The sequence below is a fragment of the Anser brachyrhynchus genome (assembly GCF_964034855.1).
Source record: "Anser brachyrhynchus genome assembly, chromosome: 18".
Lineage (NCBI taxonomy): Eukaryota > Metazoa > Chordata > Aves > Anseriformes > Anatidae > Anser > Anser brachyrhynchus.
In genome coordinates, this window is record NC_137711.1 from 1,197,855 (window position 1) to 1,210,304 (window position 12,450).

General features: G+C 67.5%; 3 protein-coding genes across 5 annotated transcripts in view; 1 reads left to right on the forward strand and 2 right to left on the reverse strand.

The window, feature by feature from the left end:
* Nucleotides 1-129: 129 nt before the first annotated feature.
* TEPSIN (TEPSIN adaptor related protein complex 4 accessory protein) lies at nucleotides 130-4,288 on the reverse strand. Its single transcript, XM_080560567.1, has 13 exons — nucleotides 4,048-4,288; nucleotides 3,799-3,871; nucleotides 3,582-3,673; nucleotides 3,209-3,302; nucleotides 2,946-3,013; nucleotides 2,760-2,838; nucleotides 2,361-2,432; nucleotides 2,037-2,243; nucleotides 1,707-1,881; nucleotides 1,422-1,535; nucleotides 1,212-1,290; nucleotides 957-1,091; nucleotides 130-760 (listed from the first exon to the last, which is right to left on the reverse strand). The coding sequence occupies exons 1-13, from the start codon at nucleotides 4,087-4,089 to the stop codon at nucleotides 266-268; spliced, it is 1,725 nt and encodes a 574-aa protein (XP_080416693.1). The 5' UTR covers nucleotides 4,090-4,288; the 3' UTR covers nucleotides 130-265.
* Nucleotides 4,289-4,429: 141 nt separating this feature from the next.
* Nucleotides 4,430-6,240, forward strand: NDUFAF8 (NADH:ubiquinone oxidoreductase complex assembly factor 8). The gene is made up of 3 exons (XM_080560570.1): nucleotides 4,430-4,602; nucleotides 5,077-5,187; nucleotides 5,296-6,240. Exons 1-3 carry the CDS (start codon nucleotides 4,465-4,467, stop codon nucleotides 5,311-5,313), a joined length of 267 nt encoding a protein of 88 aa, XP_080416696.1. The 5' UTR covers nucleotides 4,430-4,464; the 3' UTR covers nucleotides 5,314-6,240.
* A 655-nt stretch (nucleotides 6,241-6,895) lies between these two features.
* Nucleotides 6,896-12,450, reverse strand: part of SLC38A10 (solute carrier family 38 member 10) — a 33,439-nt gene continuing 27,884 nt past the window's right edge. For all 3 annotated transcript variants that reach the window (XM_080560563.1, XM_080560564.1, XM_080560565.1), the window contains 3 exons: nucleotides 12,201-12,323; nucleotides 9,594-9,773; nucleotides 6,896-9,262 (listed from right to left, as the gene is read on the reverse strand). In XM_080560563.1, the coding sequence (XP_080416689.1) occupies nucleotides 8,067-9,262; nucleotides 9,594-9,773; nucleotides 12,201-12,323 (1,499 nt within the window). In that variant the 3' untranslated portion in view covers nucleotides 6,896-8,066. The remainder of the gene's footprint in view (nucleotides 9,263-9,593; nucleotides 9,774-12,200; nucleotides 12,324-12,450) is intronic.

Here is a 12,450-nt window from a genome sequence, read left to right on the forward strand (position 1 = left end):
GACGTCGCTCGCCCCGCGGGGCACAAAAAAGGACAGGAGGGACGCGACCAAATCATTGAGCTCTGGCACCAGCCCCTGGCACAACCCCCATCTCCCCTCGGCCGCCCGCAGGTCCCTGCCGAAGCCCCGTTTCGCTCGCCCCTGCAGGGCTGCTCCTTTATTTCCCCCCCCGGTGCCGGGGGGGAGCCAAGGCACGCGCCTCCCCCAGCAGCCCCCGACAGCGTGGAGGAGCTGCGGGGCTGCCCAGGGCCGGGCGTCACAGCAGCTACACGTTGAGGAAGGAGAAGGCAGAAGGCTCCCGGCCGCCCTCGGCCTCGCTCTGACCGGGACCAGCCCCGTCCTCGGGCTGGGGCAGCGTCCGCGGCTCCGCGGGGGGAGAGAGCGGGGCGAGCACCGTGCCCGGCCGCGCCACCAGCTCCATGCCGGCAAAGAGGGACAGGCTGCGGGGGGGAGCAGCCGCGGCGGACATGTCCCCATGCAGTCTGCTTGCTGCCTCCTGCTCGCGCGGGCTGGCTGCTGCCGTGGGGCCGGGCTGCCCCCGGGGCTCCATTTCCAGCCGGGGCTCTCCCCCGGAGGCCGGAGAAGCAGCGGGGAGCGGGGCGGCGCTCAGGGGCTGGAGGATGCCCTCGCTGGGCAGGGGGGGGACGTCCGTCAGCAGGTCTGCAGCGCACGGGGACGAGGCTTCGGCGAGGACGGAGGACGCGTGAGAGCTCTTTGGGGACGAGCGGCCTCTGCACAGAGCCTCGAACTGCCGCAGGAGCTGGGAGGAAGAGCCGGGACAGGGCGCTGAGCTCCTGGGGCAGCGGCACGGAGCGGGCAAACAATTCCTGCCCGCCTGCGACACCCAGAACCGCCCCCAAGGGGCTGGCAGCGAGGGGTGCTGCTAGGGACGGGCAGACCGGTCCCCGGGAGCACCGCGCGCCGGGAAGGGGCCACGGGGGAGTCCCGGCGGTCACCTTGGTGGCTCGGTTGGCCACAGGGCCCGGGCTGCCTTGGCTGAGCTGCTGCAGGTGCTGCTGCGTCACGGCGAAGATCTGGTCCAGGGCCAGCAGGTCGGAGCACATGAGGGACGAGATGGCGCACATGGACCGCTGCGGGGGGGAGGGAGCTGAGCCGGGCGGGCACTGAACCCCCCCCCGGGGGGGGAGCGAGCTCCTTCCCCTGCTCCTGCGGCCCCTTGGGGCTGGCGCAAGCAGCGCAGGCACACTCACCATGCGGACGCTGTCACTGGGGTCCTGCAGGGCCCGGCTGAGCAGCTCCAGCACCACCTCGCAGTTCAGGAGCCCGCACCTAGCGCAGGGGCAAGGGTCACCCCCTGGGAGCCCCCCTGGCCGAGGGAGCGGGGCTCACGCAGCCCCCACAAGCCCCCGGCCCACCACGTCCCCCCGTGCTCGTGGGGAGCACCCGTTTGGGGCACTTACTCCTTGAGGAAGTGCTGCGCCTCCTCCCTGCTCAGGAAGACCCGGGCGCCCTGGGTCAGCGCCGCCACCAGGCTCACCTCCCGCAGGCAGTCGCCCAGGCTGTCAGCGTCCGCCCTGCACGGGGAGAACGGGATCGCGGCTCGGTGGGGACAGAGCCCGAGGGGAACACAGCCCGGCAGAGCCGCGGTACGGGAAAAGAGGGCGCCGCGCAGAGGACGGAGCCACCCCGGAAGGATACGGGGGAAGGGGAGCTCCCCCTCCCTCCCCCCAGGCCCCCATTCTCACCTCTCGGCCACGTTTGCCAGGTCCCTGCTGGCCCCGGAGTGGCTGTCGCTGCCAGACTTGCTGTAGGAGTCGGAGGCTCGGCTCAGGTCACCGTTGTCCTGCGAGGAGTCCTGCGAGCTGTGCCCGCTGTCCGCCTCCTCCCAGCCGCCCCCGGCCAGCCCCGGCTGGTGGCTCGCTGCGGGGACGGCAACGGCAAACCGGGGAGTGACGGCTTGGCCCCCTGGGGTGGGGGGCGGGGGGAGCCCAAACCACCCCGGAACGCGGCAGGAAACCCTGCCGGACCCCCCCGGCAGCCAGCAGCCGCCCTAGCTGAGGCAGAGAGGGACTCACCTCGGGCGCTGCGAGCTGCGGGGGCTGCTGGAGGCCTGGTGGAGCTGGCCGAGCTCCTGGAGGGAGAGGGAGCGGTCACGGGCTGGTAGGCGTCTTCGTGGAGCTCCCTGCAGGGAGGCCGGGGCGCCTCCGGGGACGGGAGCACGGCGTTGGCCACCGCTTCGGCCGCTCGCTGGATGGTGCTGAGCAGGGCTTCACCTGCCGAGGCTGGGGAAGAGCCGTGGGAAGCCGAGAGCCTGCACCGAAGGCTGGGGCTTCGCAGAGGCAGGCAGGGCAGCGCCCGCACGGGGGGAGAGCAGAGCCCGGCGAGCAGCCAGCACTTACCGGAGCCGCTCCTCTCACTGCTGAAGCCGAATCCTTGCAAGGAGCCGCAGGGGCTGGGCTTGGAACCCATACCTGGGGGGGTACAGGGCACGTTCAGAGAGAGCACAGGCACGTCAGGGTCCCCCCAGTTGCTTCTCCTCCCCCCAGGAGGCACAGGGGAGTGTCTGGGGCAGCCTGGAGGAGCTGGGATCCAGGGCAGGGCACTCAGAGGGCGCTCAGGGCAGCCTGTCCCTGCTCCCCCCGGGCACGTTTCTCCATCAGCCTGCTCCAGAGCTGGGGACATTCTGCCCCTGCTGCAGCAGTGGGCAGCCCCTGGCCTCACCCCCCGCAGCCCCCCGCCGGCGGGACCCTCAGCTCCCAGCACGGGGGCCGTGGGGGGCGGCCGAGCCCTGCGCTTACCCGCGGGAGGCAGGGGACGGGCGGGCAGCGCGGCGGGCATCGGGAGCGCAGCATCCGAGAAGAGAACGCTGGCCAGATCCTGCCGGGAGAGACGGGGGAAGGGGCGGAGGGGGCTGGGGAGCACCGGAGCTGCCCCAAGGCCCCGAGCGGTGCCCCAGGCACAGCGGGGCCAGGGCCGGCACTCACCTGTGCAGCCGCCCGGACCTTCTGGTTCAAGCTGTTGCCGTGGAGGGGGTCCGGGGGCCCAGCGAACGCTGCGAAGCACGGGGTGAGATTTCAGGGAGACGTTCAGCTCCCAGGATGGGGCAGAAGCTCAGATTCGGGCAGAGCTCGGCCTCTGGAGCAGCCACAGTGCTGGGCTCTCCGCAGGGCCGGGCTGAGCCTGCCAGCACCCCGCAGAGCCGCTCGCTGCCCTCCCGCCCCCGCCACCCCGCTCCTCGCCCCGTTACCTGCAGCCTCCCGGATGAAGGCGGCGTTCCTCTTCAGCTGCAGGAGGAACTGGGGGGAGCCATGGGCACATGTGTGCAGCAGGATCTTCAGCACCTGCCCGCGGGGTCTGGGGGTCAGGCGGCCGCACCGCAGCCCTCCCATGGGGCTGGGGCTGCCCCACGGAGCCCTGTGCAGCCCCACAGAGCCCCGCAGAGCCCCGTGCAGTCCTGCACAGCCCTGCAGAGCCTCGCACAGCCCCACACAGCCCCACAGAGCCCCACAGAGCCCAGCACAACCACACACAGCCCCATACAGCCCCACAGAGCCCTGTGCAGCCCTGCAGAGCCTCGCACAGCCCCGTGCAGCCCCGCAGAGCCCCGTGCAGCCCCGTACCTTCAGCTTGACGTGGCAGGAGTTGCTCTGCAGCCGCTTCAGCAGGTACTCCAGCAGGCACTGGCTGCTGCCGGGCGACTCGCGGGAGATCTCTGGGCCGCACGTTAGGGATCTTGCTCCGCTCTGCTCTGCTCTGCCGCCCCGGCCCCGAGCCCCCCCGCTCCCCCCCGGTCCCCCCCGAGCCTCCCCCCGGTCCCCCCTAGTTCCCCCCGGATACTGGCGATCTCCTCCAGCACGTACCCGGGGCAGGGCCCGTCCTCGTCCGCCGTGCCCCGCAGCAGCACCGGGAGCTGGGGGGGGGGAAGAGGGGGAGGGGGGTCAGGGCCCGGCTCCGGGAGGCGGTATCGGGACCCCCCCCGCTCCTTCCCCCCCCGCTCCTTCCCCCCCCCCGACGTCACGGCCGTCTCTCGCCGTGACGTCACGCCCCGTCGCGGTCCCCCTCCCCCCGCCTGGCCCGGCCCCGTACCCGGCTCAGGAAGCACAGCCGGTCCCGCAGCGGCGCCGCCATGACAGCCCCGGTGCAGGCCCTGCCCGGCCCCGGCGCGGCCTCGGGGCTCCGCCCCCCGGAAGGAGCCGCTCGCCAATGAGAGCGCGAGGCGCCGCGGCTCAGCCAGTCAGCAGCGAGAGGAGGCGGGGCTCCGGGCGGAAGCTGCCCCCGAGGCTGACGCCGGCATCAGCGGGGCAGGGAGGCCGGAAGTAAACAACAGAACTCTCCACCAATCAGAGCCACCCGCGACGGCTGACCAATCCGAGCACGCCTCGGGAACCACCAATCAGCGTTCCACTGCCCGCAGCTCTCCACCTATCACGACACCGAGGAGGCGGGCTCCCTCCTTCCCCCAACGCGAGGGCGCGGCGGCGTGACGGACAGCTCGGGCGCCCAATGAGCGCCGCGCCAACATGGCGGCGCACAGCCCGTGACGGGACGGCGGCGGCGGCGATGTCGGGCCGCGGCGTGTGGCTGCGGGCGAGGGCGCGGCTGCGGCGCTTCCCGGCGCTGCTGGGGGGCTGCGGGGAGCAGGTGAGGGCCGGGAGGGGCCCCACAGCCCCCCCGGTACCTCCCGGGCACCCCCCGGTACCTCCCCGGTATCCCCCAGTGCCCCCTCGGCATCCCCCCGGTACCCCCCGGGTATCCCCCGGCGCTTCCCCGATACCCCAAAGCCCCCCCCCCCCGATACCCCCCGGTACCCCCCGGTGTCCCCTAGTGTCCCCCCGACACCCCCCCGGTACCCTCCGGTACCCCCCCGGCACTCCCCGGTACCCCCCCGGTACCCCACAGCCCCCCCCGGTACTCCCCCAATGTCCCCCCGGTACCCCCCCGGTACCCCACAGCCCCCCCGGTGTCCCCCCCGTACCCTCCGGTACCCTCCCCGTACCCTACAGCCCCCCCTGGCACCCCCCCCGGTATCCCCCGGCACCCCCACAGTATCCCCCAGTACCCCCCGGTGCCCCCCCCCCTTTTAACCCCCGTTCTCCTCCGCCCCGTTCCCCGCAGGCCGCCGCCTACGGGCGCTGCGTGGCCGCGGCGGCGGCGGGCGGCAGGGAGGTGCGGCGGGACGGCTGCCTGCGGGAGTTCCGGGCGCTGCGGGACTGCTTCGCCCGCGCGGTACGTCCTTGGGGGGGGAGGGTAACGGGGGGATACCGGGGCTGATAACGGGGGGGGACCGGTTGGTGCCGCGCACGGTGACCGGCAGCGTCTCGGTTCTCTCTGCAGGCAGCGGCAAGAACGTAACGGCGGCGACAGTCACGACATGACGATAGTCACGACATCGACAACGACAAGGCGGGGGGAAGGAGCACCGGGGGCCGGGGCCGGCCATTCCGGCCGGCCCCGGCCCCCGGGCTCCTTCCCCCCGCCCAAGGCACACCGATTAATTTAAAAAAATAAAGATTCGGGTAAAAATGCTTCAGCTTCTTTTATTGATGTGCAGCACAGCTCGGCCCCCCCCCCCCCCCCCCCTAAGAGCAGTCCCCGGCGGGGTTGGGTTGGGTTCTTCTCCTGCCGGCGCTGAGGAACGTCGGGAGCTTCTTTGGTCCTTCGCGGTCACCCCGAAAACGTCAACGAGTCCCTGAAAACGCCAGCGAGTCCCCAAAAATGCCAACGAGTCCTTGAAAACGCCAGCGAGTCCTCAAAAACGCCAGCAAGTCTCCGAAAACGCCAATGAGTCCCCAAAAACATCAGCAAGTCCTCAAAAACGCCAGCAAGTCCCCGAAAACGCCAATGAGTCCTCAAAAACGTCAACGAGTCCCCGAAAACGCCGAGTCCCCAAAAACGTCAACAAGTCCTCAAAAACGTCAACGAGTCCCCGAAAACGCTAATGAGTCCCCAAAAACATCAGCGAGTCCTCAAAAACGCCAGCAAGTCCCCGAAAACGCCAATGAGTCCCCAAAAACGTCAACGAGTCCCCAAAAACGTCGAGTCCCCGAAAACGCCGAGTCCCCAAAAACGTCAACAAGTCCTCAAAAACGCCAACGAGTCCCCAAAAACACCAGCAAGTCCTCAAAAACACCGAGTCCCCAAAAACGCCACCGAGTCCCCGAAAACACCAACGAGTCCTCGGAAACGCCAACGAGTCCCCAAAAATGCCAACGAGTCCCCAAAAATGCCAACGAGTCCCCAAAAACGCCAACGAGTCCCCAAAAATGCCAACGAGTCCCCGTCAGCGCTGCGGGTAGGGCAGGAGCCTGTCCTCTCCCTGCTGTGGGGTGCCCGGGATGGTGCCGGCGCTCAGCGGGGCGCAAGGAGTTCCCCCTCAAAAAAAAGTGCCAAAAAGTTCCCCTTTTTGCTGTAAAAAAGGCTCCTCGGTGCTGCAGGAGGGGACGAAGCGCAAACCCGTCCCCCACGCTTGCGGGGTCGTGCTCGGGATGGTGCTCGGGAGGCTGCTGCCTTCCCCGGCCCCGCCAAAATCCGGGCACGGGGTGCCCGCGGCTCAGGGCTCCCCGCCGCGGGGTTCGCGCTTTCGGGCAGCGCGATGGGGAAGCTCGCTGGCACCGTGAGGTCCCGGGGGTTAAGGCTACGACTGTCCCGACCGAGACACACGCGCGCGCGGGGTGGGGGGGTCCCGGTGGAGAAGCGGGGCTCAATCCGCAGCCGTCGCCCCGCGGCTGTGCCGTTTTAAGCAGGGGCTGAGGAGGATTCCCTTCGAGCAACGGGCACGCGGGGCAGAGCCGGCCCCGCTCCCAGAGCCGCCGCGACGGTTCCACGGGGCTGAGAACCCGGCCCCGGCTCCGCCAGGGCCCGCCGGGCACGAACCGAGCGAGGCTCCGCTTACCGAAGGCGCTTTGAGCTACGGATATAAAAACCGCCACAGTGATGAGGTCTGTAGGCTCCGGGCTGGGAAGTTTCAGCCGTTCTAGCGAGAGCTTTGGGATTTTATTTCTTACATTCGCAAGTCAGGCTGTAAAAATAAACAACGATGGGATGAATCACCGCCTGGGAGCCCGGGACAAGCCGGGGCTCTGAGAGCAGCTCTTCCTTTCCTTGCTCGTAAAACACGGGGGGCAGAGAACTGACACGTAGGGGTGCAAAACACGGCACAGAACGAGGCTGGGAAGAACACACGAAACAAACGGCTCCATCGAGTCAGAGAAGAGGTAGGTTTGCTTGAGCCGAGCCCCCCAGTCTGCCCTTTTTTTTTTTTTTTTGCTCCTAAATTAGTCACTTCTTGCAGAAAAATCAAGTTGGGGGGGGGGGGGCAGTCTGCAGTCCCCGGGCTGAGCTTTGTAATGCACTTTGGCCGGGAGAAACGAAGCTTGAAAAGAGATGAGAGCGCGAGCATCCAGAGGGTGGAGGGCGCCAAGCTCGCCGTTATTGCTAGCGCGTGGCCGACCGGCTGAATCCCTGGGAGTAGAGGCAGCACAACAGCAGCCGTTGTGCCCGTTTAAGGCAGCGTTTCTACTGAACTGGGTTCCCAAACCACAGCCATCTCCTAAACACGCAGGGCTGGCAGCTCCCGTTTCAGGAGGGACACCGAACACTCGGCTAAGCCCGTCCTCGAGGCAGCCTGGCCTGGTGCTGCTCCCGAAGGAAACCTCCCCGAGGCAGAAATCTCCCCCCCCCGGCTGCCCCAGAGCGGGGTGGGGGCCGGGTGGGGGGACCCCAGCACACCAGGGAATCCTCTCCGGGCAGGGGAACCTCGTGGACGAGCCCCTCGGGTCTGAAGGGGGGAGCTGCGAGCCGGGGGGAGAAGGCGATTTGATAGGAAGGAGATGCGAGAACGATTTGAGAGGAAGGAGATGCGAAAAGGGCCCTCGAGAGCCGCCCGGGCAGGGAGCCCGGCTCGGTGGCAGCCCCCGAGAGGCAGCGGCAGCCTTTGGGCGCTCTCCTCCCTCGGCCGCCACCCCCGCAGCCGCCCGGGGCAGAGCGCTGACACCCCCGCAGAGCACCGGCGGCTCCGAGGGTCCCGCAACGCGCCGCAGGCTCAGAGGCACCGCTGCCCGCCTCGAGCCTTCCCCGCAGAGCCCCGCCGGCCCCCCCCGCGCCGCTCACACGCTGCCGCCCGCCTCGGCCAGCTGCCTGAGCCGCCGGCTGCGCACCACTTGCTGCGCCCCCTCCGCCACCTGGCTCAGGCGCGTCTCCAGCGCGCTGCGGAGGTCGTTCACTTTCACGTCGGGGAGGGGGTTCAGGCCGATGAAGACCCCCGCCCCCTGCGCCGCCGCCGCCTCCTCCTCTTCCTCCTCCTCCTCCTCTTCCTCCTCGGGGGGCAGCAGGTCCCGTCTCCGGCGGCGCAGGTCGAGGTCCGCCTGCAGCTTGAGGTCCCGGTTGGGTTTGAGGTCGTGGTCCTGCCGGCGGTCGCCGTGGGTGGCCGCTCCTCTCTCGGGCTTCTCGGCGGCGTTCTCAGGGCTCAGTTTCTTCTCGGCTTCGTTCACGAGCCTCCCTTCCACCTGCCTCTGCTTGCTCCAGAGGCTTCCCTGAGGGTCCTGGGCCGCGTCCGCCGCGTTCTCCCCAGGATCTTCTTCCTTCCCCTGCCCTTTGCTAGCCACGTGCCCCTGCGAGGCCTGCTGCTGCCTGCCGGCCCCCTCGGCCCCCTCGCTGTCTGCGGCTCTCTGCTGCTCCCGTCGGCGCTGCTCACTCCCTGCCACGTTCAATTTGCTCGAGGAGTCCGGCGCAACTGCCAGGTCTTTGGGCTCCACCTGACTCAGAGCTTTGGCTTTCAGGTCTGCTCCCGAGTCTCTTTCCAGGCCCTTTCCTGCTACTCTCTGAACTTTGGCAGCCCCCAGCTGTTCTCTTTGGACGGGAGCTGTGGCCGCTTCCACAGCTTTCAGGGAATTCTTCTCGTGGACGTCTCTTCCAGCTTTGGCTTCGTGACCTCCTCCTAAATCCTCCGCCAAGGGCTTCTTTTCGAGGTGGTTTCTGGCTGCCGGCGCATCTTGGGCATCCCTGCGGTGGGGATCCCGGTTCTCCGCGGCGTTTTTAACAGCTCTGCCGTTCTCCTGTTGCAGCACCTTCCGCTCCTTGGGAGGAACCCCAGGCACCTCGCGCCTGTGCCCAGCCTCTTCCAGCTTTCCTGCCGTGCCCCTGCGCTGCTCGGCTGACTCCGCAGGCTGCCTGCCCAGCCCCGGCACGGGGGGCTCCGGGGGCTCCTTACCCGGTGCCTTCGCTGCAGCTTCTTGTTTAGCTCCCGGGATCTCTTCCTCCTTGCTCTTGGAGAGAGGCGCGGCGGGCTCCTGTTGCGTTTCTGCTGCGGAAGAAAAACCGACGATGAAACCTTTTCCTTACAACAAGCGATGGGTTCCCTTCTCCTGCCACCACGTTCTGCGCAAGGGGACGGGGGAAGAGGCCACCAACAGCAGCCAGGGGAGAAAACGAGGAGGGACGTGGAGAGGAGCGTTATTAACCCCACACGGCAGCGCAGGGGCTCCCCGCCTCGGAGCCCGGGGTCAGCCACAGGCAGGAAGGGTTTTGCAGAGCGGATTCCGCTGCGTGCCAAAGGGCCTCGGGTCTCTCCCAGCCCGATTTTAGAGCTGCTCTGAGCAGCGACCACTGCTCGCGCCCCTCCGTGTCCTCCTTACCTTGCTTTGGCTTCTCCTCTCCGCCCTCCTCCTGCCTTTGCTGGTGGATCTCCTTGTGCTGCTCTTCAATTACAGCCAGCAGCTTTGCCTGCTGGTCAAGTAGCTGCTTCTGCTGCACTTGCTGTTCTTTGATCACCTGCAGCAGCACAGCGTGATCGAGCAGTTTCGCCTGCCCAGCATCTAGGGGAAAAAAAAAAAAAAAGAATAAAAAAAAAAAAATCCATGACCCCAAATCCTCGCTAATCATCTCTGAGCGCTCGAGGGGCTGCGGTGGCTTTCCTCAGCAGGAAAGTCCTGCCCTGCAAACGCTGCCAGTTCTGCAGGGGAGTTCTCCCAGCTGCCATCGCTGTGACTGCTCGGGGAGCAGGGGCACGGAGCAGTGGGCTTGGGGGGTGTCTGCGCATGAAAAGACGAGTCTGCTTGGCCTGAGCTGCGAGGGGAGCAGGCTGGCAGCAGTCGAGGGCATCTCCGGGACCCCCGCACTGCAGCGCCGCGGCTCTCCATCAGGCTTCTCGAGCACGTCATCGCTCCGAACGCGCTGCAGAGGCTTCGTCCCAGCAGAGCTGAGCCAGGATGGGGCACAGAAAGCAAACGGAGGCAATCGAGGGGCTGACCGAGGGCGCGGCGAGCGCTGCCTGCACCTCCCGCTGCAGCACCACGACCCCACGCGCCAGGTATCACGGAAATCCCTGCCCGTCGCAGGCGGGGGAGGCCCCGCAGGGCGGGTTGCACAGAGCAGACGGGGCCGTTTCAGGCCGAGCAGAAGTGACTCAGGCTGATTCACTTGCTGCAAGCCCCGCGTCACGCACAAAGTATGAGCCCCGGGTCTGCACGGAAACGTTGCTGCCTTCTCCTCCTGGACAGAAGAGTCGGACGTAGCCCAGCTGAGGGAAGGGGCCGCTGTCACTCGCCTCCCACACCAACAGCTCGAGGCGTCTCGAGACCATCGTGCCCCAAAGGAAATCACGTCCAAACTAAGAGCCCGTAAAATGCCTTTTAAATTAACAAGGGATGCTGCGTGTCAACCCCTTCCCGGCACACGCTGCCTCCCCCGCCCCGCTAATAACCACAGAGAAGTATTTCCAGTCCCCATTGCGGCGCTGTTAGCCAAGGGCCTCTGGAATTCCCCTCTCGCCGCACCGCAGAGAGCTGGGCGAGGAGGGGGAATTGGGGCCTTTCCGAGAGCAATTGACTTCTCAAGATCTGTTTATTTTTCGCACTTTGCTCAGGATAAACAATGAAAACAGAAGTCGCTTCTCTATCTCGTTTTCCAGGCCCGCGGGTCCCAGCTCAGCATGGGAATGTTTGGGCCGGGCGCGCAGCGAAGGTTTCAGCCAAATCAAAGAATTTCACGGCACAGGTTTCAGCCAAATCAAAGAATTTCTCACCGAGAGCTTCGCAAACATGTGTGAGTGTTTGTGCGCGCGCGTGACACACCTCTTCCACGCAAACAAAAGGCTGCGCTCACTCCCAGCTCTTCTTTTGATCTCAGGCTGGATTTGAACAGGCGCTCTTCATAAAAAACATCCGCAACGATCACCCAGCGGAAGCACTCGGGCCCACACCGCCCCGGGCAGCTGCAGCCACGGCTCCGAGGAGCAGCCCCAAGGCAGCTGCTCGCAGGGAGCACCCGTGGCAGGGAGCGCCCGTGGCCGGAGCCTTCCCACCCTACGCAACATCTCGGCCTCCCCGTAGGAAGCTCAGCTCTGAGCGAGGAGCAGAACAAGCCCAAGGCACCTTTTGGTGATGTCCCCGTGGGAGAGCTCCCCGGCACGTCCCCCATGCAGAGACGGGAGCCCCCCCCAGAGACTCAGACCCCCTAATCCTTGAAAACATGCAGCCCTCACAGCCCGTACCTGCTGCAAGCTTTTTACGCTCAGCTTTTTCAGCTCCGTTGCAATGCAAAAAGGCAAGAAATGAGTTAAAAACCAGGACGTGGCCACCAAACAAGGAGGGCAGCAGGCACCCCACGAGCACAGCCTGCTGGCTGCAATGCCCATGGACGCCCCATCAGGTCCGGAGCAGAGCACACCAGGGCATCACACGGAGGCAATCGCACGGCCCAGGGACGGTGCCGTGAGCCACCCTGGCTCCAAACCCCCGCGGCACTGCAAGGTCAGGGTCACGGCAGCGTGCCAGCCAGCCAGGAGCAGCGGCAGCGCCGCGAGGACGGGGCAGGCCGGGTTCCCCACTCCCCGGCCGTGCCCAGGTCTCCCCGTGCCAACAGCCCCGGGGCTGCGGGGCGATGCCCACGCACCTCCCCCTGCCGCCGGGCCCCGTGTTTTGCAGAACCCAAACGGTTTGAGGCTGGCCGCGCTCCGGTTGAGTCAGCAGCGCTGGCACTCGAGCAGGAAGCCGGGGCTGGCCTCCAGTGGCTCACGTCCCGGAGCCGGCCTCGCCTTGCCAGGGACCTCTCCAGGAGCGTGCCAGCCTCCGCCGGAGGCGTTAGCCCGCTGCAGACAGGCACCGATCGCCGCGCCGCCGCGGTGACGCCGGCCCAAAGCTATGTGCTCCCGAGAGCCAGGACGGGCAGCGCTGGCACGTCCCTCCCGCAGAGGAATCCGGTGCTCGCAGCCCAGGTCCCGGGTCCCGGGGCCAAGCACTCACCCTCCAGCTTGCTCTCCGCGTTCTCGGGTTGCTTCTCCTCCGCGTTCCTGCTCTCCCTCGGCTCCGGCTGCTGGGGCTGGGCCGGGGCCGCTCGGTCCGGGAGGGGCAGCTCCGGCTTCTCACCTGCAGGAGAACAGAACAGGCCCCGGCGCTCAGCAAGGGGGCTCCAGCAGAGGTTCTCTGCAACGACTCCACGCCGTGCCGGCCCTGCCCTGCCCTGCCCGAGCAGCGCCGTTTATGTTCAACCCGA